The sequence below is a fragment of the Galleria mellonella genome, unplaced genomic scaffold (genome assembly GCF_026898425.1).
Source record: "Galleria mellonella isolate WM207_F2 unplaced genomic scaffold, CSIRO_AGI_GalMel_v1 utg171, whole genome shotgun sequence".
NCBI classification, from domain to species: domain Eukaryota; kingdom Metazoa; phylum Arthropoda; class Insecta; order Lepidoptera; family Pyralidae; genus Galleria; species Galleria mellonella.
The window spans coordinates 2,276,897-2,303,616 of NW_026442014.1; the positions used below are offsets into that span (position 1 = coordinate 2,276,897).

Consider the following 26,720-nt stretch of genomic DNA (forward strand, 5'->3'; position numbering starts at 1 on the left):
TATAAAAAAGGCATCAGAAATATTTTTACTATTTCTAAAATTTACACTTTGTACATTTAAATATTAAATATCTATTATGGTGGCACACACCACATTACTGATCTTAAATATATTATACTGACCATTTATTATCTTTGACTCGAAGTGGCATAAATATTATGTCAGCAACAGCATGTGTATTGTCGGTGCACTCTAATCCACCAGGTCTTGAACAATCCTAAACAGGATTAAAACAAATATGGTTTAATAAAAATAAAACTTCATAACATTAAAATAAAAATTCATCAACAAACTAATACCCTAGTAACAAATGTAAATATTTTAGAGCATCTAAGAGAAGCAAAAGAATTTATATCAAAATATAACAGATAAAATAAATTAATAAAGTATTCATTTACATTACATATGAGACAACATAACAAAAAAAAAAATATAGAAGAAATATTTATAATTATGAACATCTCTTTAAATAAATAATTAAAAAAAAAAAAAACTTACAATTGGTATGTTAAAGAGATTGGAGGCTGTAAGGTCAAAGAAGCTCACAACCCCATTGCCATAGGCGAGAACCAGGAATGAGCAGTCAGGACTCCATACCAATTTACGCCACTGTGGATATGCATCACGACTCACTACAAGAAAAAAAAAAAAACAAAAATAATAAGAACTCTTTATTATACTGGTTTAAATATACTTAATAATAAGAAATATAACATAAGAGTTAACAGACAATTTCCAGATACATATTTCTTAAATATAATTTATTTAAGAAATGTGTATAATGATTGCAGTTAAATAATTAAATCATTTTTATTAAGTTGTTCATTAAGGACAGGACTTAATAAAAAGCAGACATCTATGATATTTCAGATAGCTTATATGCTTCACTAAGGCTGATACTATATAATATTATGTCATAATCAATATTATAATGATAGTGCATTATTTATTTACCATATCATTATTGCTCATTTATAGTATTAACTTCATATTTCATAGTTCATCTTCAAATAAATCATAAATATGAGACATGTTTATAATTTTGTTCAAGCTGTTAAAAAAATAAGACATTCTATAGAAATCTGTACAGATATAACCATTAATTTATTTATTTATCCTAAGAACAAAATACATTGTATAGGATGGATACTACATGTAAAAATTAAAATTAATATATAAATAATCAAAATTATAAAAATTATAAATTAAAATTACAGTTTATTTAGAGTTAAATATAATTAAAGTTTTTTTTTTTTTTTAATTATAGTCAGTCTATTTCATATTTTATACAATCAATACAGTTATGTAAATAAATTAATTCACACTTTTTTGTTTTTTTTTATATATATTAGTTATACATATAATAATTTAATTTTTTTTTAACAACAATTATCACCATTTGTATATTATTATTATTAAAATATAATGTAATTAAAATAAAATAAAATGTAATATTAAAATTGCGATTATACAATTTGCTAGTATTTAGAACACAATATTTACCTGTTGTTCTAGCTGCTATTGTAGCATAGTCTGATCTCTTTGTTCTGATCTCTAGTATGTTATCTGTAAGGACAGCTATGACTTTGCCCTCATCCCCAAGGGCTATGTGCCACTTCTGCTGCTTTTCCTTGTGACTGAAAATGTTTTAAATTATTACTTTTAATAATATTTATCAGAAATTATATTTACAATTATAAATACCAACATAATATATAGGTTACTAACACTGTTATGCTATCAATCAAGCTCTTCTTGGGTCCAAAAAATTTTAACCAACGCCATAATGCTGATATATTTTCTGGCAAGATACTGTCAGGTTTTTGCTGGAATAAATTTAATTATTTATCATAAACAAATCCAATATCCAAAAGAGATCTTTTATCAAATACAATCATAAGGAGATTAAGCATAAATAATAGAGCCACCAAAAGCAATAATTTAATCAATGAAACTGTCACATAATAATTGCAGGAAATTGAATGGTGTTACTGTAATCCAGGAATTCAGAAGAGGTTGCTTCTGTGAAGCCTCCCTATCAGAAGTAAATGATAGAAGTGAATTATACATAATATTTGCATGCTCCCCTCGAATTAACCGACCCTCCTTGTCCACTAATCAAAGTTTATTATTAAAAAAACACATTATTTTAACAACTTTATGTTAACTAATTCCAATTTATAAAAAATAAACTTCAAAGAAAAAAACATGTAAAGAAGTAATAAAAAACTTGAGACTGCATGCCCTGCACTAGTTCCTTGATTCTAAATTAAGTTTGATATATGCGTTAATTTTTCTTCCGAAACTGCAAAAGAATTACGCCCCACCCTTGGTGGGTACACCCTCCCTCCTGGTTGGGAAATTTTGCTCTAGTCGGTAATGAAAAATTAAATAAAATGAAAAAGAATCATATGCAATTGTTTTACGTCAATAAGGAGACTTTAACAAAAAAATGTACTTACAATATATTCAGGCTCAGGTTTCCACTCTGAAAACACATATAACTCGTGTAATATTGATTTATTCTCCTCCATAATTTGATTTTATATAATAATAATTTTTATTTAATGTTTTCGCAATGGTTCAGTCTGAATTCTCCGAAGAGAATTGTATTTTTTTTTTTTTCTTTGAGCCTTGAATTCCTATTATTTTTCTGTTTTGGTCTCTTTATCAATAATCGATCCATTGATGACAGATAAATGTTTTTGTATCAAATTTGACGTTTCATCTTGCCAACATTGCTCCACGTTTTAGTCTCTATAGTCTGTGTTCACAGTCAATGGGCATTTGTCACATATTAGAAATGTCTAACAAACAAAGTTCTATCAAATTTTACATTGTTTTAAATTACCTACCTAGAGGTTAAGTTAGATTGTTTTTATTTATATTTACATATCGGACTGATTTACTTGATATTCAAAAAACAATAGAATTGTAGTCAGAACATAAACAATGAATATAATCAGAAACGCTAATATAAAAGTGTGTTAACTTATATATCTAATGGTATGTATTGTCATAATATATTCTAAACTGAATGGTTATTCTTATTTCCAGAGTATATACGAAAATGCAAGTAACTTGCAGTTTTGGGAGGACTATCTGAATAACCTAAAGTCCTTAGACTTTAGCGTGTACAGCGATAAGTTGACCGTACCAACTCTTGTTCCCATTGGGAATAAAATACTTTTTAGAGGATATTTAAAACATACGAATGAAGTCACAGTGTCCTTGGGTGCTGATTACTTTGCTAAATGTTCCTTGAAGCAAGCAGAAATCCTACGTCAACATAGGATTAAAGGTAGATAGTATAATTTTTATTCCTATTCAAAATTATTTATATTGGCTTAAAAATAATTGAATATTGCTTTTACAGATGCACAGTCTAAAGTTGACATATATACAAAGGAAAAAGAATATCTTGAAAATCAATTACTATTCAAAAATAATGTTAAAGAAAATGTTGGTCAAGAAATTATAGAAGTACATACAGATGAAGAGGACAAAGCCTGGAGGGAGAAACATAGCCAAAATGTAAGAAACTACAAAAAACAACAAAAAGCTCATAATGAACAAATGACTGGTGATGTAACTGATGAAGAACTATGGTACAGATTAGAAGAATTAGAATTACAAGAGGAATTAGAAAATCAAATGCTACTTGTGGATGATACAAAAAATAGTGAAAATTTTAATAATTCACAAAAGTCATTAATAACAAAGGAATCAGATGTATCATCAGATGTGTTATCAGAGTATACAGAACAGAAAGATAATACAGAACAAACTGCAAAACACAATTATAAAATATCAGTCGATCCAAAAACAACTCCACAACAAACATCAAAATTGGATTTATTGCAACAAGTATTAGATAAACAAACAGAATTGGAACAGAAGCTCACAGAATTGAAGTGCAAGGAAAGGACTGAAACAAAGACGGAGCAAGATTTAATTGCAAGGTTAGATGAAATGGACGCCCTCGAGGAACTCGAAGATGAAATAGACCGGTAATATTTCTAATGATTCATTTATTTTAATAGTTGTTAAATGGAAAGGGAAAAAGTCATTAATAATGGAGACTATGACCCCATTGCTAGCAATATGCCCTGTCAACTAACATGGTTAATTCTTTTATATTCATCATGATGGGCCTACTGACCTGCTTTCATCCTCACCTATCATGTCACTGGTGCCCCACCAGTATATACCAATAGTGGTGTGGTGTTACCATTTCATTATTATACTTAAAAAAAATTATGACTATAGTTGTTAATTAAATTGTGTTTTCAGATTGGAAAATAATATTTTGGAAGCAAATGGTTTTGAAAGTGATGGAAAGGATGTTGCTACTACAAAATCTGCTACAGTTAAAAGGGGTGTTTCATTTGCTGATGAAGATGATAGTGAAACAATAGACATTGTTTTCAAACATAGTACAGTTGAACCATCTAAAGAACCCTACAATCCTGACAATGGTATGAAGAAACCTAGTGACATCTACTATGCTTATCCAAACCTTTTTAATGAAACTACATCTATTCTCAAAAAAACAAAATATGACTCTAATATGGATTATGAAGGTGAAACAAGAAATATTAATAATGTATCAGTAGCTGAATCTAATCAGATACCTATAAATAAAACTATAGTTGTCAGTGATATTATAGAAAGAACAGACCAGCATGATAATAAATTACAAAATGAGAGTCGGCCTACAAGTCTTTTTAGGAAAAAAAGACTACAAAATAAATCTTCGCAAGCCTAATTCAAACATGTACTATGTGATAAGATTAAATGCAAATCCAAATCACCAGAAAAGTAATTTTAATGTATATAAAATTACATGTACCGCTAATTCTATAAATAAATATTATGAACAAATAAAAATATTATTTTACCTAAATCATAAATTTGCTCTCTAGAAACTATGTATATAAACGTTAGTTTATGGTTATAATCTAATTATTGAAATGGAACTTTCATATTTATTTGACTCTTATGCCACCTACCTGCTACTCAAATCTCCATTAAGCAAAGGTTTTCTGTAAGAGATTGCCCTAGCGACAAGACCGTCTTTTATACTTTTGTTAATATTTTGATCTTTGCTTTATGCTACTGCATTTCACTTAAATTTTTTTATTGCTTTGGTATAGTCTGTTCAATCTGACCACATCACCATCATAAACCTATTAACTAAGTTTAAGAGGGATAAAAGATATCCTTATCCTTATACATGTTTATAGCATTTTAAGTAATCAATAATAGAGAATAGAAAAGGTAAAATGCTGGGCCATCTTATACGACATGACGATTTTTTAAAGAGTACAGTAGAGGGAAAAATAGAGGGTATTTTTTTTGATGGGTCATAATGGTATGGTAACCCCGTCTGCGCTAACGGGATACGCTGGCGGAGCACCAGTGAAGGGTGATAGATGAGAATAAAAATAGACCAGTTAGTCCATCATGATGAATTCATCAGGAATTAACCATGAGGAGGTCGACCTGGTTGGGTATATTGCTAACAATGGGATTCTCGGTTTCCATTACTAACAATCCCTTTCCCCCAAAAAAGAGGAAGGGGAAGACCGAGGAATAACTACATGGGACTGATAAAAAAAAACACTTGGTGTCATACGTATAGGGAGGTCAATGGTACGGCCTGGGATAGAACTAGCTGGATGCATGAATTAGTTGCACCGACAAGAGGAAACACTTAAATAAAAAGAAGAAAGAAGTAATCGCTATGAAATTTGATATATATTTACAATATGGACTGAAAAAGCTACTTTTTATATCTATTAATAAACATATCCCAGTCACGCGGACGAAGTCACAGGTAAAAATAGTATATTATAAAAAATTTGGTATATTCATTCTGATGTAATAAATAAGAAATTACTATAATATAGTAAAATTTAGCGATTTTACTCACTTTGTGCAATGTACTCTAAATACTCTAATGAAAATCATGAAACGTATGTTTCTGAACGTAACATTTTTGAAGTTAGACTTTTTAGGTTATGTTCGGTTCGAATACTTAGATATTTATTTGATTTTGTATAATAAAAAATTGAGTTTATTATTTATATTTAAATAACAGTGATATATAGTGGTAACAGTATTTAAATAAGTATTTTTAAGCAATATGATATCACGCAGCTGGAGAAACCTATGTCGACGATATTCACAGACAGTTACATTCAGAACTACAGAATCTTCACCTGTAATATTTGCTTATAAATTTCTTGATATTACTATAATAGCACTTGTATTCCTCTGCAAATAGTTACAATAAATATTTGTCTCATTTTGCCATTCAATGCATTTACAAAGGTCTAAGAGTTCAGTGTTTTTGTAGTAATATATTTTTGAAATTACGCCAAGTGCCGACAATTACAATTATAAATAATTTAATATATTATTTTTTTGTTAATTAAAATAATACAGAACATTATTAACATGCATTTGAATCACGTGTAAATCAAGATGTACCTAATAATAAAATCTATAATGCAAATTTACATAAGTATACATTTTTTCATGTAAATTGTTTTGTTTAAACAGAAAACAGAATGCAATAACCTTTAACCTTGCATGATTTTTGTTCTACAGTCACAACACAATGAGAAACAGATTGGTTTATTCTACTCTGTCAATCATGATCTATGCAAACAATTATTTGCATATGGTGGTTTGCCCAAAAGTTTTGCAAAACAAACTAAGACATTCACAGAAACAGCTATAATGGTGCGTCAGCCTGCACTTGATTTAATTGATTGTATTAAAGCTTCAGATTTCAACAAGCCAGTAATCAGATATGTAATGTGTATCCTTTTTAATTTTTTTTCTTTTAGATATAGATAATAATGTTAAATTAACCATTTCTTTTACTGTTTATAACACTGGAACACAGTAAGTGCTGATCACATACCAACCATGCGTTGAAATTTTGTGTTGTTAATATAATTAATATAAAATAAAAATAAGACAGTATATACTTATGTACTTAATATTGAAAGGAGTTGGCAACAGTTTATAATTTTATATGTATATGTAAATTTTAAAACACTGTAATTTTCTTAACATAAAACAGATGGTGAAAAAGGTTCAGGTAAATCATTGACTTTGGCACACCTACTACATTATGCTTATGAAGAGGGCTATCTGATTGTGCATGTGCCATGGGGTAAGACCATTTAATCATTTTCTAAAATAATGTAATATAATATAAATATAGAATATTTCTAAGTATATTTTACAATATGCAGGTGTATATTAATATACATTTGAAAATAAATAGTAGTATATACTCAGTCATCACAATGTAAATAAAAATATAGGGATATGATTTTAAAGTTAAAATTCCCTCCTAAGTCAATGTTTCAATTTTGTCCTTCTATTCAGGAAAGGCAAATTTGAAGTATTTGACATGATGCAATGGGATCACATCTCTTGCTCCTCTTTCATTGAGTTGATAGATTTTTACTTTTATATACTAAAATTAGTTAATACCTATCTTAATAAAATATACAATATATTTTGAATGTATGTCATACTGTCATCCCATATTATAAAATGCAGTAAATATGTAAATGAACAATCTTTTCTAATCATTATTAACCTGCACATTCTAATATGCAAAATTGTCCTTGCATATTAAAATATAAATGAAAAATGTTAATACCATTGTAAAGTACAGATAATATATTATTGATTATTTATTTCATAGTGTCAGAATTCCTGCGACGTGTGCCTCGACATAAGGAGATGTCCAACTCACAAACTCGTGAAGGTTTTGTAGACCTGCCTCTGGATGTTGCCGCTTGGCTCTTGCACTTTAAGACTCAGAATCAAGTTTTACTTAAAAATACAGAGGTATGTAAAAAATATGAGTCTAACTGTAATATTAACATAATTTGACAGGTTTTAACATGGTATGATCTGCTTGTAACTATAGCTAGTGCAACCCAGTCAAAATGTTTAGCTTGAATTATATTTTAATATTTGTGAGTCATTTTATCCATTATTTATTTTTGTTGTGAACTTTATTTGAAAAGAGCAATAGCTGTGTTTCTTGCTTGTTCTTCTCAGCTGAAATTGCATTCCGATCTGGGTGGTATATTCATAAACAAATGATGATTCAAAAATGCTTATATGCTTAATTTTATTTTTTTCTATGTTGCAGTTGAAAATATCTAGGGATTATGTATGGAGTAAACGTGAAAGCACAGTGGCAGGTTCTCCACTGTCGCAACTTGTGGAACATGGCATCAACCGCGTGAAATATGCCTGTGATGTGCTTGATGCACTAGTATACGAAATTAAACAACTCTCCAATAGCAAACAGTTAGTAAATTAAATCCTTTAATAATGAGTATAGGATGAAATTGAAATTATTAATATTATTACAAAGGAGTCCTTATTTTACCTGTCATTCATGTATATTATTTTTTTTTTCAAGAGAAAAAAAAATTAAAAGCAAATGCTGATTTTATTTTTTATTTTTATGCAACTTAGAATGCCAAACAAGTTGTCGGCCCACCTGATGGAAAGTGGTAACCATCGCCTATAGACATTGTTATATTTGTTTCATGTGTGTTTTTATTTTGTTTTTAGATGCAAGACATTTGTTGCAATAGATGGTTTCAATGGCTTCTTCTGCCCTCTAACGCGACTTCACACTCCAACTAAAAAGAAAGTGAAGCCAGAAGAAGTAACACTTACTGGATCATTTTTAGAACTAGCAAAAAATGATTGGGTTTGTAATGTATTATGTATTGAATATCTTAAAGACAATATAACACTACAACATATTTGATAAAATGAATTACACAACTGTTCTTAAGTAGTCAAGTACCTTCCTATAAATAACATGTAGTAAGATTTCCCAGACTCAATGGCGCGTATTGGATTACCAAATTAGTTCACTATCTGTTATTGTAGCATTAATTATAAATAGCAGCAAATATTTTTTGCCCAGAATAGAAAAATATAATTTTATGGATGCTCCTAGTTCCTATATATAAATTTGTAATAAATAATAACAATTTTTTTTTATACAACTTAGAATGGCAAACAAGCTGATGGCCCACCTGATGGAAAGTGGTAACTGTCGCCTATAGACATGAGCAGTACCATAGACATGTACCATAAATGAAGGGATATGTGTATGTGTGTGTGTATAACTTTGTCATGCTATAGTATTTGAATAAATATTAATATTCAACTCTATTTGAATTATTTTCAGTCTAATGGAGTTGTCGTCGTGACAGCAGATCAACTGGCGCTACCTGATGATCATCAAGATAGTTATCTTCCAAGATACTTATTATATAAAAAGGTAAATGTATAAAATGAAATAAAATGCCTTATTATTTTAAGTGCCATTCGATCATTTCACTGGAACTTTTCAAGTTAACGAATATTTAATAAAAAGTAGCTAGGTATTATTACATTACTACTTTTGTAATTTATTTTTCTATATATTGTTATTTATTGCAGGGATTTGAGTTATTGGATCCCTTTGTCCCTATTGAGGTTGGACGATATACTGATAAAGAATTCTTATCCTGCGCCAGTTACTACAGAGACAGGTTATGGCTCCGGGGACCTCCAGAAATTGAAACAGAACTGAAGTTCACAAGTGCTTGCAATCCTTATAAGTTTATGGAACAGTGTGCTCCATTGTAAATAATTTTGTATTTAGTTTTGTGAAATGTGCTTTAAATAAAAATATTAGTTAATGTTTTTATATCTATTATTTATTTAATAATATTATTGGAACTAGTAATAAACTTACATATATTTTATTAATTATAATTTTGTGTGAACCAGCATAGAATGGACCACATTCCTTTCCCATGGGTGTCATAAGAATTGACTAAGAAAGAGCAGGGAATGGGCAGCAAAGTTCCTCTTAAAATATCTCTAAAAACCTAACTGCGGTTACCAACCCACCTGCCAAGTGTGACAACTATTGCAAAATTCCCCTTATGGGGAAGGATTATGTTCAGCAGTGGGCAGTTAACAGCTGAAGTAATAATAATTTTATGATTCTAATAGAATCCCAAAAATATAAGTTTTAGTAAATAAAAAAAGAATCTGATGGGTAATTTAATAATTTATTTCACTGAAAATAATATCTACAGAGTTGAACTTATAACGAAACTTAGACATCATAACCAACAATGTGACGTTTGCCAATGCATTCACCAACATAGAACCAGAACAGGACTTCAGCACCAACTAAGGTATTCAAGGTCGCCTGCTTGACTGTTAGTTGTTTCCATGCACCAGTTTTGGCACTTGACAGCAGTCTACCAATGCCAGCCTTAATTTGTGGAATTTCACTCACTTTAGGTGGGGCCAGTTCAACTCGTGCATATTTCAAAAATATGTTGAATTGTGGCCGCGCTTGGGCAATAGCCGCTGCAAATGCAAAAAATGAACAAGTATTAGAAAAAGAAATGCTGAGGGAAAAAAAACAGTTAAAAACTATAAGCATCGGTTGTTTCGTAATATTAATAGATATTAAGTAGGTTGTAAATGAATATAATAAATACCTATTATGAACAAAAATTAATATTTCAGAATTACATAACGAAGTAATCACGATAAATAAAGTAATACATTATCTACTTACAGTTAATCAATGAGGGTATCTTGCCAGCGGCACTAGCCATTTCGTAAAATTATTCGAAGACACTTGCTATAATATCGAGTAAATTCCAAATTTTAATTTTGGAATGATAGTAAGAGAAAAAAGTGAGGAATACCACAGAGCAATTAATACGTTGTAGGAATATGGTGTAATCTCTCTAATCTATGAATACGGTAAACTGTCAAGTGAGCTAATGTCAAAATTAGTGTCAAATATATTTTTTTTAAATAAATTATGCATGGAGCAAAGAACAGACGTATATTATAATGTTGAATTTTCATTTTTGGCACTTGTCACTAAGATTATTTTGAAGTGCGTTTTGTAACTTTTGTAAACTTGCAACATTCAGAAGCTATGTCGACGTCAGTTCTACGTCGACGTCGATCCTTTCTGTCAAAGTTCTTTTGACCGGCTATGAAGAGTCTTATTTTATGAAGACTTTTAACAAATATTTTACTAAATTTCATTGAAAGATATTGGATTACGTTATTATCAGAGTTCGCTCTGAGTAATTTATAAAATTATGCAGTCATTAGGTGAGTGTTTTGAATATCCTTCTCTGAAGTCTACTGGCGTGACTATCACAACATTGATTTACTTGCACATAATATAAAACTATCGTTTTAAGATATTATTATTTTATTTTTCATTTAACACAACTCAGTGTATACGTAGTAGCATTTTTGATATCTAATTTATGTAGTTTTTAATTGTTAGTTTGGGACACGTCATGCAAAACCATTGAGTGCCGGCTGCGATACCTACTGTCTTTAGGTTAACAAAGTACACTTAACCCCATGAATATTATTTCTTAAATTTAATAAAAAAGACAATTTTTTTTAGTTTTATAACTAATTATTATTCCAAATTTTTTACAGGTTTATCATTTTTATTAATTCTAAGCGTATTAGCATTAAGTAATGCAACTCTTCAAAGCACTATAGATTTGTCGCGCCTACAAACGATACTGCAGAATGGTATTAAAAGTAAGGATGTAGGTTCAATCTATTTTGCTGTAAAAGGATTAAAGCAGTTGAAAGCAACTGTACCTGATGTCTGTCAGGTAAGTTTCATATGCTAACACTACCCTATATTCTTCACTGATTGCTTGCCACAAGCTTTACTTGTATGAATTAGATTAGTACTCTGTATTTTAATCCAATATCTGATCCATCTTTCTACCAAATTTCATTGATATTCATTCAACAATTAAAATGTGATTAAATAACAAACATCTAGATATCTTTACAAACACACACTTATTATTAGTGTGATGGAATATTTCTATACATAAATATTGAAACCAATTACAATATTCATATATAAAATTCAAAGTTGTTATAATAAGAAATTAATTTTAAATATTTACAAAGAGATAGAGTGTAATTCATTTATCACTGGCAATTTTTAATATTAGCAGCTTCAGTCTTTATTTACTTAATTGCAGGACCTTAAGAACTCAAAATATGATATCAATAATGTGGAACATGTGTTCTACCTCACAAATGCGGCTGCCCTTACAAATTGTCAGAACATACTGACACCAGACACCCTGAGGACTCCAACGCAAGTCCTGGATAAAAAGGATGCAACCATTCGGGAACTCTATTATGCTGTGTACTCATTGAAGGCTATGGGCAAAGGATCTGTTTATGATAAGGAGGATGCTTTAAAGAACCTTATTCAGTTGTTGAAGAAAGATGATACTCCAGTGAAGTAAGTACATACATAAACAAAAAAACAAGTTTATAATCATATATGCTATTTATATAACTTTGTTTATTTATATATTTTTTTGTGATCAAACATATTCAATGAATTAGAATCAAATAATGTATATAGAAATTAGATCACAGTTATTTTTAACATCTCATTTTTTGTGTATATAAAAAAAAATATTTAATTATTTTTATCAACGGCCTAGTAACTAAGTACTAGTTCTGCTTAGTTTTGAACAAAATGATGCTGTGTGATATGACCAGAACTGTTCTACAGCTGAATTGGGAATGTTATTATCTGTTGGGAAGACCTGGCAATACATTCGACCTTAAGCCTGTTTCCTTTTCAGCGATACCTTATATTAACTGTTTCCATAGGTCTATTACTATTAGTTTTATTGCCACTTATGTATACTCTAATCTCCTTTGTCTACCATTATTATATTCTGTTTTTTTTTTTTATGTAACTTAGAATAGCAAATAAGCTTACGGCCCACCTAATGGTAACTGTCATCTATAGACATGAGCAGTACCATGGATAAAACAGAAATTACTGTTTCTGAAATGAAATGAATTTATTTTGCTAGAATGTAGGTAGTTTTCGATGAAAGTAGTTTACATTTCCCATATACATTCTGCCTCTATGTCGGCGCGCAAATTATTAACAATATGAAAAATTTACATAATTCTACATTATATTTCCCCTCATTAGTCATACTATATAACACACACACACACATAATTTATTACAGTAAATAGAAAAGAAAACAAGAACCAAAGTGTCAATCACATCTCCAGTGTAGACTGTCAAGTACATTTGTTTTTTTACTTAAATATTCATTGATGGTATAAAAATTATTACATAACAGCCAATTCCTAAGTTTATGTTTGAACACCCATGATACCCTCTATACATTGTCATTCCTGAGGACTAAGGTGTTATTCCTCTGTACCCTGTAAATTCACTGCCATATCCCAACCTTCAAACCAAAACACAGTCATGCAAACACAACTGTTTCACAGATGAAACACGAATGAGTTTTATATGTAATAAATATATTTTAAAAATTAATACAATGTCTTCATTAAGAAGTAGTTTATCCAAATGGAATAAAAGAGTTGTAATGAGTAAATATTTATTCTTTTATCATTGCATGCATACCTTAAATGAAATCATTACTTTATCATTGTATGGTATATAGAATACCATATGTCATGAAGAAAACATTATTAAACTTTATTTCTATTTTTATATTTTTTTTAAATGTGTTATTTCATAATTAAAATGTATGTATATATAATTAATAGTTATTAAGTTATTATTAAAGTATTATATCTACAATAATTTGTCATCATCTCCAATAGTTAATTTTAGATACTTCAGGGTCGGCAACGCACGCGTAATACCTCTGGTATTGCAGGTGTTCATAGGCTACGGTAACCACTTACCATCCGGTGGGCCGTATGCTTGTTTGCCACCTCAGTGGTATAAAAAAAAAATAAAGATATTTTAATTCAATAATCTATGAATTTATTATTTATAATTAAAAAAAAAATGTGATCAAATCACAGAAATTTGAGTTAGTATTTTATATACTATTGTTATGTAGTCTACACACAGTAAAATCGCTAGACAATATAAAATATTAAGAATAAATAACGAGAAGAAAGAAAGCCTACAAGTTGTGTTAATGATGCAGATGAATATATATCCAAAAAACATTTTTTGTCACTGTGGTAATAAAGTGATACTTGTCAATAGCTATGGATACGTGTTTGCACTGTGCGAGCACATGGGTTGCGGCGCGTGGACAACATCGCACGCTGAGGGCGTGCTGCTGGCGGCCGACGAGAGCGATTCTTCCGCGCTGCACTTCGACGGCGGCCTGCCCGTCACCTCGCTGCTACTCACCACCATCATCAGGTATATGCCACGTCGCTGCACTCTCTGGCTGTTTTGTGGGTTAATATATTTGTATATAGATTATGTTCTATTTGGAAGACATTGAAGAAGGCTTTTGTGTCGAAAAGACATATTGATACAATGCAGTCATTGTGCAGCATAACAATTAATAGCATTCCATTATATGAGGTTAATTAAGGCTTTCAAATTTAAATATGAATGAATCATGTAAGGACAGACCTGGGGCATTTTTTTTTTATTTTTCTGTTATCCACATTACAGCGGTGTTATAGCAAAATAAGCCTTATTTCAGCTCTTATGCATGAAATGAGGCTTTTGTTATAACACTGCGTCTATAGACACTAGTTATGCAATTATTATTTGGGCCCAATTTCCTCTCTAATTTTGTAGATTCAACATAGTTATTTACATAGAATTTATTGCTTTAATCATAGAATTAATAGGTGCTTGACTCACCTCATGTATTGAACGTAATGTATCTTTGCAGGGCATACAAAGAGCTGAAGAAACCTTTGCCTCTGACTGAGGATCAACGCTACAAGTTCGCGGAGTACTTACTCTCCCGGCGCTCGGTCAACACCCCGCGGGGAGCTTGGTTGCTGCTCGACGCGGCTCTGGCGATCGCTGATACCGACGTAAGTATATTGTTCTTTAAGAATATCAATTCAGAAACAACAAAAACATCTATAGGGATATCTCTGTCTCACCTGTGTGTCTGTCTGCCAAGTAGCTATGTTCACATGGTTATGTTTCTGTTTGAAAGGTAAGTGAGTGAAATTGACATAATACCGTAGTACTCAGAAATTGCAATGCATTAAAAGTGCAACTGTCTCAATATATACAGAATATATATACATATATAGAAAGTCCACATTCCTATATATGACTAGAAGTGAAAATAATCACTTTATTTGCTCATAGAAACTGCAATAGATTGGCAGTCAAATTTGTTATTTAGAAAACAAGAGTTTAGACTCTTCCAACCATTAAACTCTTTTAAAGGAAGCTGCTAAGCAATAAGTGAGACAAGAGTAGCCATGCTGGTGACTTTATCAAGCCCCCATTCAGTGGAGCTGATGGAAAATATTTTTTACAGCCTACTCCAATCAGCATCTCGGTCAAGGGCAAGAAGTATGTCACAGCTGACTCTGATAATGTCGAAGTGTCTGTCACAGACTTGATTGGCCGCCCCTTACGAAGTTTGAAACCAGAAGAAGTGATTGCTCAATCAGGAACCAGACTTGCTGATGATGTGGTAGTCCTCTCCAAGCAACCTTTGACTCAGAAACCGAAAGAGCAAACAACATTCGTCCTTAACTTATCCAAAATTAAGGCTCAATATGGTTTGTACAAGATCGCTCTCAGTGCTGGTGGCAAGACAGCAAATGTAAATATTGCTGTGTTGGGTGAAATCCAAGTGACTAATATAGAAGTTGGCGTTGGTGATGTGGATGGTACGACCAGCCCTAAAGTCACGACTGTTGCATATCCTAATAAACTGGGTGAGAGACTACAAGCTGATCATTTGCAAAAGTAAGTAAACATATTAAAGTACATTAAAAAAATATGATTTTGGGTGTTCTGATCGTGACATGACTCTGCTCTATATAGGGAATGTTTACAGAATTTATAGTAGATAGTTTCCACTATAAATTAAGCATACAATTCGCATCTCTGCTATATAAGGCCAGTCCCACACTTGCCAAGTATAACGAATAGACTACTAATTACTAATATTTTTTTTATATGAATAAAAAAATTATTAGTAATTGTTTCTTTTCTTTAATATGTATTATTATTAATATAATAGTTTATATCAGCCATTATCTGTTCACTTTTGGAATGAAGAATGAAGTTATTGAGAGGTTTTGCCAGTAATTGCCACTCTTGGCAGACGAGTTGGCATTACAGTTAGGCTTTGGTAATGATTTACCAAAGCCTAACTGTAATGCCAACTCTTTTTTTGATTGACCACTAAGTTCCCTTAGTCACCCCTTATGACACCAACAAGATACTAAGGAGTGGCCTATTCTATACGGGAACTGTATAACTTTTTAATCTATATATATATTTTATCATATGATATGACTAATTATTATGCAGGGTGTCGTTGAAGTTCACCGTCCGCGACAAGTGGAACAAGCCGGTGCTGGTGCAACAAGCGTTCGTCCGCGTCGGCAGCCTCGCCAGCGACGACGAGGCCATCTTCGTCGCAGAACCGGACAATACCAAGGCATACAAAGTTGAACTGGTCAGTGGGGCAACTAGTTATTTTTAATCTGCTACATAAAGGATTTTTTTTTTGCAATTTGATATACACAGTATTACTTCAACTGTGCCAAAATTAATATAAGTAATGTTGTCATTAAAAAAAAAAATGTATAATTTTAGAAGGTGTTGTGTCTCCAATATAAGATTTAATTCCTTTTTCACGTCGCCTAAAAATATATAACAAATGGTCAGACTAATACAAACAGTTAAACTCGCAACTGCCTTATGATGAGGCAGTGTATTTGAACCGCTATACATCAAATGGAAATCAGGCTAGTAAAATGGTCTTCCACAAAATAATAACTAATTAAATATATATTTATTTACATTAATTATTTGTATATTTTTGTAACTTAATAAAATAGTAATTATGTATAGGTATATATATTTTCTTTATGTAGGTACGTATCATATAGATTCCCATTGATGGGAAAAGACCTCTGCCATTTTATTTCATTCTTGTTTATAGGTAAATAGCTATAATCAATATTAATTGCAGAATGTCGGGGCCATTGGTAAGCACTTGAACCAAGCATCGGGCACGTACACGCTGACCGTGTACCTCGGGGACAGCGCTGTCTCCAATCCCATCTCGTGGCTCGTCGGGGAGGTGGCCTTCAATTTTGGAAAGGACGCAGTTGCCGTCGGTAAGTTGTAGTGGTATACAGAATAGATCAGAATAGATTTTGATTCTAGCTAAGATTTTTTTTTTTTTATCTTTATTTGGTCTCCTAGCAATTGTTACACTGATAAGATTTAATATTAAAATTACTGTCTATTTATACTTAGTGTACAATCATTTTAAAGGAAACACAGCATGCTAATTAACAAATAAACAATAATATGGTATAACAATATTTTGAGGTATTTGACATTGGTATAGTTTTTTAGATTCAATAGATGATTGCTTCACATAAGTTGTAATATCTATTTAACATTTTTTCAATAATTTACATTTAAATATATTAAACTTACAATAAATATTATTAATCAAAATGGATTTAAAATCTCTATCTGTGATAGCTCTTGTCTATGATTGTATAAGTATATTTTTAATCTGTACACGCGGCAGGCGACACAAAAGCGGGTGGCCGCGCAGGCCCTCTGCCGGAGATCGCGCACGAGTTCCGGTCGGCGGAGGCGCGGCCAGCGCGCGCGCTGTCGGACGTGTTCGCGGCCGCGTGCGCCGCGCCGCTGCTGCTGCTGCTGTTGCTGTGGGCGCGTCTGCGGGTCAACCTCGGATACTTCCCTTTCACGCCCAGCGCGCTCGTGTTCCACCTCGCACTGGGAGGTAACTATAACTATGCGTTCCTACTACACACACCTAGTTTAAACTTTATATTGTAAATAAAAAATATATGATGTTTTGTTTATAATTGATAAACTTCGAAAATACTCAGTTGATTTTAAAAATTCTTTCACAGTATACTGTCGTTATGTCTATGGTACTGTTCATGTTAATAGGTGACTGTTACCACTTTCCATCAGGTGGGCCGTCAGCTTGTTTGCCATTCTAAGTTGTATAAAAAAACCATAGACTACAATATCTACTACAATATATAGTAACGTGGATTGTACTTTGTTATAAAAAACAAATAGAAATCTACTAACGCGGTCTCGGGTCGAGTCGGTAGTTGTATAATTATGAAAGATGGTAGAGGCTCTGGACTATTCTCGCGGCTGGCAAATTTTTATGCATATACACAAACCACGGCGCGTGTGTCAAAAAATGTTTTGCGTGTGTAGATGCCTTGATTCGAGATTTTAAGAGATATATATTTTGTAAAGTAATCACTACAAAATTTAACAAACGCGACTGTGATTCTTAGGTATTCATCTCAATTCTATAATGCATGTAATAAGGTCATATTATACATTAAATTTGTAATCTTGATTTTGATTCTAAAATAAAATATGACTATATTATTGAAAACTATCCATATACGTAATGTATACAAACAAAATTTTTATAATTTCCAGCTTCGCTGTCCCTGTACGGCGTACTGTGGCTAAAGCTAACCATGTTTGAGACAATGCGCTACCTTCTGCCGCTCGGAGCTCTCACCTTCCTCTCCGGGCACCGTCTGCTGCGCCGGCTCGTACAAGACAAGAGTCACTCTCGTTAGGCTCTTGAATTAGATCGGCCGAGGGTTCCTTATAATAGTTAGGATACATGTTCCAGTGTGTTTGGGTGCAAATAATACGTTATCACCCCTCTACTTCGTGTACGCTGCGTCAGCTGATGACAGTTGACGCCTGTGAGTGCATCGCGATGCTACGCGCGTATTTGATCTTATATTATAGTGAACAGTGATTGTATTTGATTACATAGATAAGATGAAATTTATCGTTCATAGTACATTATTATTCCACCTATTTGTCTTTTTTATTAATTTAAGCGTAAAACGTAATTTTTTGGTCACAATTTCTATATTCAATCTCAAAGACTGACTGGAAACCCTCGACCATTGCACTAGTTTTGTACTATTAGGGATAAAGCAATTAAAATTTGGGCCTTGTTTACGGATAGATGGAGCTTTACGCTAGCAAAATTCCTTAGTCATACCTATTCACTCGAAACCGAGTATGAAACTTAATTTCATGCGCACTCCTACAATATACGGACAGGACATGCAATGCTAAATGTTTTAGTCTCGTAAATACATTGTACGCTTCTCGTAATGTGAAAACCTACTCCAAGCACTAAGCTCTGCCTCTTCATAAACAAGACCTTGAGTAATCATTCTTGTGCATTCAAATATTTATAGTACACGAGTATTATAAATAGTATTTTTTAATGATGTGCAAAATATGTTCCATGAATGAGCTGTAAAGATTAAGGGCTTTTGCCGAAGTGATGTTTTTGTAAACGCATTAGCTCTGCACGGGTTTGTTAGTAACGATAGACATGAAAATCCGTTTCTATATTCATTAAATGTAATTTTCTTAATAAATAATGTGATTTGTTATAAATGCCTTTTAATTTTATCAATCTCATTGCAGAAAGAACGTTTCTAGAGCTAGTGTCTGTGTGCGCAAGTTGTAATCAATACTTGTTGCATATGCTCTCTAAATTACATTATAAAATACTTTTAACAAATAAATTGCCTTCCATTTTATAGCAGTCTCCGAAGGACTCCGAAAAATTGTGGTAGATTTGTAAAAAATAAAACAAAAAGTGGGCAGTCACTTTTAATAAATTCCCATACATTATAATTAGTATCACACGAAACCATTTTCATTATCCGAGTACTTAATTGTGAAGATATAAAAAGACAAAGGTACTAAAACAATTAAAATGCAGACTGCTTAATCGAGTTAATATTATCTATAACAATATTCCTTATATTAAGAGATTTTTATATAATAATAAAAATAAGATATTGTAGTTTAAAGCAATACCTTAATTCTAAAAACAATTTAAGACGTTATAAGACTCGGGTTATACTTATTTTTTTTATCATAATTTCTATAAAACATAGATATTAAAGTTCCTGCGATACAAGCTTTGAGCTTAGCGAATAAATCACTTAAAACTTACCTAATTGCATGTAATCTAAACAAGCATGTAAAACTCTAAATAAATATACATTTTTAAAATTTTTACCTAAGATTTGGTAGAAAATTCGAAAATATATCCCGTTGACACTTCTTAATAATCAACAGAGGGATCAACACAATATAGTAAACAACATAGAGGTTGATAATAACCCCGTTGTTGTTCCAGTGCCTCAAGTGCCTTGGGATGATTCTACCCAAAGGATGGTGCATTGAAAGACAATATGCGTCTACTTGTTTAAAAAACCGTTAGCAAATTTTGATGAAACATTGTAGTAATTAATACACGTATCTTCGGAACATTCAAAGTATTTCCATTCTTCTGGGACATAAGTTGTCACAGACGATAAGCTCTTCTCCAGGAAGTCGGCGAGAAATGATAGGGATGCATTAGTAATCACAATGTAGAATAGTAAGTCAGAAGTCTGTCTCAGGCACCCTAGAGACTTAGTGGCAATAATAAAATACCTACTTTTATTTTGTCTCAGCCTCGCAATAGCCAAAAAGATCATAAGGACTCAATATGAAAACTCTAAGAGTTCTTGTACCGCGCTACAAATTAAAATTTCTTGTCTTATAGGATACAAGCCGTTATTCATAATAAGACTGTTTAAACACGAGATCCCACCTGAATGTAATATATACCGGCAACCGCAAAGGTTATTGTCGATTCTATTTCTATTACATACATACATAGGTAATGACGAACTATTTTCTACACTAGACAGAAACTAAATATAAACTCAATTTCACTTATAAATAATTCGTACATAATGTAAGACGATTGTGAGAAGAACTCCAGTCATTCAAATTTCAAATTTTGAAGTAGCATGATCACAGCACTGACATACTAGCTCAGTCATTAATAGTGCAATGATAGAAATCATTGTAATAGTATAAAATTTAGTATCACTAAAATGAATTGCATCGTCAATTAACTCAAGTGTTCATTAATCTACCGTAATTGTTAGATAAACATAGGTGCATTTAAAAATTTAATAATTTTGGTTCATTCAATTAATGTAAATTCTAAATTACAAAGAATTGAATTGTTATGATCAAAATGTATAATTATTTAATAACTTATGTTTGAATGTTATATATTCCATACAGCACCATTTTGCTACAATGTAATAAATTTTATCTTATTTATCTAGTCATTATTTACACATACATTTGTTATTTTCCACGTGTGAATAGGCCACATATTCTCACAGTCATGTACAGGTACATATTAAGTATTTGATTTTATAGAAAAATGTTAATAGAAAAGTCAGCGGTTCAACCGATACTAATCCAATATACTTACATCTAATACATTGGAATCTTTAATACTGTAACTATGCTATCCATAGTGTCACTGGTTCTAATGTTTAGTTTAAAATTCAGCATCCAAAGTGAATACATTGTCCATACGGTTGGCCATGACACCCCATTTTTGGTATTCTCCCACTTTCTTCTCGAAGAAATTTGTCTTGCCTTCTAGTGAAATAAGGTTCATGAAGTCGAATGGGTTCTTTGTATTGTAATGCTGTGAATAAAAAGCGTTCAATTCATGTAGTAACAATTATTAAAAAAAAAGGGATGATATTATCATAATCCCTATCGATCAAATAAAAAAATCAATCTTAAAATGTATTAATTTACTTTTAAGATCAATGTAGATATGTTTTATGAGGCTATATTAATATATTATCTAGTCTGTTAACTAGTACAGATTTAAAACATGTGCGAAGTGGGGAAAGGGATTGTTAGTAATGTAGACTATCAGTCCCATTACTAGCAATATACTCGGTCAGGTTGACCTCCACGTGGTCTCCTCTGGAAACCATCCTGCTGAATTTCAGGTGTCTTCATCATGATGAGCTAACCGACCTGTCTTTTCATTCTTACCTATCATTCCTCACTAGTAGCCCGCAAGCATATACCGTAAATGCTGGCGGGGTTACCATTTTATTGTCAATTGTTAAAAAAAAAAACATGTGCCAAGTTAGTAATCAGATTGTTGAATAACAACTATCGTGAATATAAATAATAACCGTACAATATGCTGTAAATGATTACTTATATCGACTTTACTTACGTTTTTGGGGATTCCCTACTAGTTGGTAATTATCGTGTTTCAAACGTAACCATTAACCGTGCTCATGAGTAAGGACATTTCTCGAGTTCGAAACTATCAGCATCCCCATATTTAAAACGTGAGTAAAGCAAATATAATTAATTACAATAACCATTTAGATCATTGTTACTTATAAATAAGAAAAAAAAAGGTCTTACCTTTTCGCCGATTAAATCGACAAGCAGTCTATCAGCAACGAACTCTATGTACTCTGACATAAGGTCGCAGTTCATGCCGAGGAGCCTGACCGGCAATGCGTCTGTGAGGAACTCCTGCTCGATAACGACCGCATCTTTAATTATGTGCAGCACCTTCTCCTTGCTGGGCTTCTGAACTAGGTGCTTGAACATTAGACACGCGAAGTCTGTGTGGAGACCCTGATAAGTAAACATTATATCCTAAGGTTATTATTTTATATTTTATATATAAAGTCCTTTTTGAGTTTGTAACTTTGTTTTTTGTCAAATAATAATAAAAAAAATCAATATTAATAATTATCATTATTATCAATGTGGGGCATAACAAAGTGTAAGGCGACCCTTTAGCCTTTCTTATCTATTATTAATTTCATGAATACGAACGGAAGAGCAATAAGTTCTTTCAATAAATTTAGAAAGAACTTATAGTGTTGTTCCAAAATTACTCTGATTAAATGGTAGATAAAAATGAGAAGGAATAAAATTAAAAATATGGCAACTACAGTAGCATCTCGATTATCCGAATCATATAAAACCTATATATATGTATTCCGTATAATGGAAAATCTGGATAATCTATTTCAAAATTAAATATATATTTTTTATAATGTAAAGGATACGTACGTCATTTAAACAATACGATAAAAAAAATACGAGGTATAAAGATAATGGATTACATAATACCTATTTACCCAATTAATACATTATACTATTTCTAAATCGGCTATTAGAACCGTGAAGAATAAGTCTTGATAATCCAGATTGTACTATATGTGAAAGGGACTCCATTTTCCGCACTTAGCCTCTCATTTGGGCCATCGTGCGTAGATTGTACTATAGAAATTTTATGAATTAAAATATCTTGAGTATTAATCTTACCTCGTCCCTAGATATAAGCTCGTTGCTGAAGGTCAAGCCTGGCATGAGACCTCTTTTCTTCAGCCAGAAGATGGATGCAAAACTACCAGAGAAGAAAATGCCTTCAACTGCAGCAAAGGCAACAATACGCTCGCCAAACGTAGCGGATTTGCTTGCGATCCACTGCAGTGCCCAGTCAGCCTTCTTCTTCACGCATGGCAGAGTCTCAATAGCGTTGAACAGGAAATCCCTAAATTTAAATTGGTCATACATTTTTTGCCTTTAAAGATTCTAGTATACATAGTAATAATCAAATAATATTTAATATTTATCAAAAACAAGGCATGCTGTGGTTGGCTATAAATGTAAGAACAGTTAGATCTAATCTACCAGTGTATTGTATTGAAATTTTTAGCTGTATCTTATATTGGTAATCCTATTAATAAATAAATACAGCTATGATTTATTTATTGTTAAGTATTAATGTTCTAATTTCAACCAACTTTAAAAAAGAGGCTCTAAATTCAGTTGTATTTTTTTTGTGTGCTGTTATTTCATTACTTAGTAGTAAAATGATTTGGAAGTTGTTTTTTATCTGAAATGATTTACTTACAAATTGAACCCATAGAAATTTTATCAAAATCAGTTCAGTATTTTAGTTTTTAAATCAAAATAACTGGTTTCACCATAATTAAAGTCAGTTTTTTTTAGTAGAACACAATCTTCAACTATCATCTAAGGCATTCAAAGAGAGGAGAGAGAGAGGGGGGAGGGTGTCTTGTCCAACTCAAGATGCAAACAGAGCTCCTAGCTATATGCAAAGACATGTCTGAGAATACATAATTGTCTTACAGGACCAGCTCCCCTGGTAAATAATTATAGAAACACCAACATCTATATAATCCCTATATAAAAAGTATGAAGTACCTAAGAATGTGAATAAAATTCTGAGGGTAAACCATACATAACATACAAAAATTATTGCACAACATGTTATGTAGGTTGAGTCATTGAATGTGGTTGGTAATATCGTCATATTCATTGGTTCCTGTTAGTACAAGATATGAACACTAAATATAGAAGGCAATGGGTAGTTATAAATATTTCTATAGTCTGCTCATTGTTTTGCATATCAAATAGGCATTGTGGGTGGTATTTGTGCCTCCAATTAGAAACAATGCAATAGTCATTTAGGTATTTTAATCAATAGTCCATTATGATTTGCTAGCAATTCCATGAATCAAGCTCGAGTTAAAACTATTGTATTCAAACATTGTTGATTTCCAATGAAATAAAACATTGTTCAACGATTCCATCATTTAAAGATATCATATCTACCTTGGTAATCATTATTGTAAGAACATAACTAAATATGGAAATAGATTAGCTATCTTTTTTGTTTTTGTATAAATTATATAAACATTCTTAAATTCTAAAAACTGCACCCTAAATATATAAAACTAATATGTTAAGATAATATGTAAAATTATTAAATTATGTTTTCAATTCCAAGAGTGCTTCTTATTTCAGTTTATAAAATTTAATATTAGTAAAATATGTAAAGAAATAAGGTTTTAGAATCTTTATAATTTGTTATCTATCATGATGTTGATAACAAGTCCCTGAGTAAACCAAAAGCAAATAATTATTTACAATATTTTATAAGAGACTTAACTATGAATTATACTAACCTCTCCTTAGGATCTCTGATATATGTGTCAATAAGTAATGAGTACATCTCCGAATGTACATTTTCCATAGCTATCTGGAATCCATAGAAGCATCTTGCCTCTGTCACTTGAACTTCTTGTGAGAACCGTTCTACTAGATTTTCATTAACAATACCATCAGAGGCAGCAAAAAATGCCAACACATGCTTGATAAAGTGTCGCTCACAGTCCTTTAAGCTCTCCCAGTCAGATAAGTCCTATTACAAACATTATAGGTTAATGACCTTACCAAAATAAAGTACCTACTTAAGGCAATAATGAATTTCCAGTGTTGTTTCCTTAAATTATATTACTTTTAATAAATAACTATATTAATTCTTAAAATTTTTGTTTATCCCTATAACTGTTATAGTGTAATAAAATTTGATAAGTAGGTTATCTGGTAATCACTTGAGGTTATGTATTATATTTCATTATTTATTACCATTATATTTCATATAAAAACAAGTCAAAACAGGAAATATATGTAAACTATTCTTGAGTTTATAATTAAATTGTACATGTGACTGATTGTTGAATTGAAGAATGCAGGCTGAGACTACCCTAACCCCATGTTATAAATATTAATAAAGAACTGATCATACCTTTGATAAATCAACTTCCTCCACTGTCCAGAATGATGCTTCAGCCTTCTTGTACATATTCCAAATATCAGGATACTGTATAGGAAATATGACAAATCGTCTAGGGTTCTCACGGAGCAAGGGCTCTAATTGAGGATCGAATTCTTTATTCTCTTTCTCTATTTCCATATTTTCTTCAGAGACGTTAGCGTTTCTCACAGATAGAACGTTATTTTTCGCGGGAGACTATAATGTAAATTATATTAATATTTAAATATAGTAAACAACACTGTATCCACGTATAATAAAAAGTGAATGACTCTTGTATATAATACCAAAATAAATAGTTAATCGGTATGTAAATAGACTGCTCAAGACAACAAAATGATCAATGAGGTTATAGACACTGAACTATAAAATATAAACAAATTGAATATATAATAGATATATCTATGTACGCACCTTAATGTGAACGTTGTTAATTCCATTGCTAATATTTTCTTTGTCTTTTAGAGACATTGTAATATAACTGAATAATTCAAACTATTGAACAATTTAAGTTAGGACTAGAAAAATAAGTAGCTTTAAGTTTGCCAACGACAGACTAATAAATTAGCAATGAAACTATTTTTCTGTATATGAAGGTGGAGAAATTTGCGCCTTTTTGAGGTCGATCCAATCAAATTTCGTGATGAAAACGCGGGAAATCTCTAGTAAAAATGTTGGTCCAAACTACACTCTAAATGTTAGGATTCTAAAGAGTTATAATTAAATTTTATAATTTATTTAAAGATAATGACTTATTTATTGTATTTTATATAATACAAAAATTTGTAAAGATCATATTTTTTTTTGTTATATTTAATACTTTTTTTTTATTTTCAAAATATATTTATATAAACCTAAAATATGAATCGGAACACATATAATTTTTATTCTTGATCTAACAATCGAATTCAACAGCCATTCAAAAGCGTTTTAATGAAAAGGCGGCAAACAGACACTTATCCCCACCTCATCATCGAAAATATTAAAAACATCGTGTTATATAATATTTATTTTATATAAGATAATAGTAATTCAACTTGGTAAGTATATAGTTTATTAAACTTAATT

General features: G+C 31.3%; 6 protein-coding genes and 1 long non-coding RNA gene across 7 annotated transcripts in view; 4 read left to right on the top strand and 3 right to left on the bottom strand.

The window, feature by feature from the left end:
• The window catches only part of LOC113518083 (NBAS subunit of NRZ tethering complex-like), a 36,036-nt gene extending 33,358 nt beyond the window's left edge, over positions 1-2,678 (bottom strand). Inside the window, exons 1-5 of the mRNA XM_052892855.1 lie at positions 2,463-2,678; positions 1,729-1,826; positions 1,504-1,637; positions 499-632; positions 123-217 (exon numbers count right to left, since the gene is read on the bottom strand). Of these exons, the coding sequence (XP_052748815.1) occupies positions 123-217; positions 499-632; positions 1,504-1,637; positions 1,729-1,826; positions 2,463-2,534 (533 nt within the window). The 5' untranslated portion in view covers positions 2,535-2,678. The remainder of the gene's footprint in view (positions 1-122; positions 218-498; positions 633-1,503; positions 1,638-1,728; positions 1,827-2,462) is intronic.
• Positions 2,679-2,787: 109 nt separating this feature from the next.
• Positions 2,788-4,890, top strand: LOC113518197 (unconventional prefoldin RPB5 interactor-like protein). The gene is made up of 4 exons (XM_026903000.3): positions 2,788-2,982; positions 3,058-3,301; positions 3,377-4,010; positions 4,294-4,890. The coding sequence occupies exons 1-4, from the start codon at positions 2,953-2,955 to the stop codon at positions 4,766-4,768; spliced, it is 1,383 nt and encodes a 460-aa protein (XP_026758801.2). The 5' UTR covers positions 2,788-2,952; the 3' UTR covers positions 4,769-4,890.
• A 1,102-nt stretch (positions 4,891-5,992) lies between these two features.
• LOC113518278 (28S ribosomal protein S29, mitochondrial) lies at positions 5,993-9,750 on the top strand. The gene is made up of 8 exons (XM_026903125.3): positions 5,993-6,226; positions 6,616-6,829; positions 7,097-7,189; positions 7,733-7,878; positions 8,189-8,349; positions 8,620-8,761; positions 9,251-9,343; positions 9,505-9,750. The coding sequence occupies exons 1-8, from the start codon at positions 6,149-6,151 to the stop codon at positions 9,691-9,693; spliced, it is 1,116 nt and encodes a 371-aa protein (XP_026758926.1). The 5' UTR covers positions 5,993-6,148; the 3' UTR covers positions 9,694-9,750.
• Positions 9,751-10,105: 355 nt separating this feature from the next.
• LOC113518344 (ATP synthase subunit g, mitochondrial) lies at positions 10,106-10,819 on the bottom strand. The gene is made up of 2 exons (XM_026903219.3): positions 10,646-10,819; positions 10,106-10,431 (listed from the first exon to the last, which is right to left on the bottom strand). The coding sequence occupies exons 1-2, from the start codon at positions 10,683-10,685 to the stop codon at positions 10,172-10,174; spliced, it is 300 nt and encodes a 99-aa protein (XP_026759020.1). The 5' UTR covers positions 10,686-10,819; the 3' UTR covers positions 10,106-10,171.
• Positions 10,820-11,027: 208 nt separating this feature from the next.
• On the top strand, positions 11,028-19,549 carry LOC113518279 (dolichyl-diphosphooligosaccharide--protein glycosyltransferase subunit 2). The gene is made up of 10 exons (XM_026903126.3): positions 11,028-11,199; positions 11,542-11,726; positions 12,111-12,379; positions 14,144-14,305; positions 14,793-14,940; positions 15,402-15,838; positions 16,409-16,556; positions 17,076-17,223; positions 17,649-17,867; positions 18,557-19,549. The coding sequence occupies exons 1-10, from the start codon at positions 11,187-11,189 to the stop codon at positions 18,700-18,702; spliced, it is 1,875 nt and encodes a 624-aa protein (XP_026758927.2). The 5' UTR covers positions 11,028-11,186; the 3' UTR covers positions 18,703-19,549.
• A 206-nt stretch (positions 19,550-19,755) lies between these two features.
• Positions 19,756-26,276, bottom strand: LOC113518294 (ribonucleoside-diphosphate reductase subunit M2). The gene is made up of 6 exons (XM_026903145.3): positions 26,067-26,276; positions 25,626-25,850; positions 25,003-25,238; positions 23,333-23,561; positions 22,415-22,633; positions 19,756-21,665 (listed from the first exon to the last, which is right to left on the bottom strand). Exons 1-6 carry the CDS (start codon positions 26,121-26,123, stop codon positions 21,513-21,515), a joined length of 1,119 nt encoding a protein of 372 aa, XP_026758946.2. The 5' UTR covers positions 26,124-26,276; the 3' UTR covers positions 19,756-21,512.
• LOC116413500 (uncharacterized) lies at positions 22,244-24,823 on the top strand. Its single transcript, XR_004224130.2, has 2 exons — positions 22,244-22,335; positions 23,344-24,823. It is a non-coding gene; the product is annotated as an uncharacterized LOC116413500 (long non-coding RNA).
• Positions 26,277-26,720: the final 444 nt, after the last annotated feature.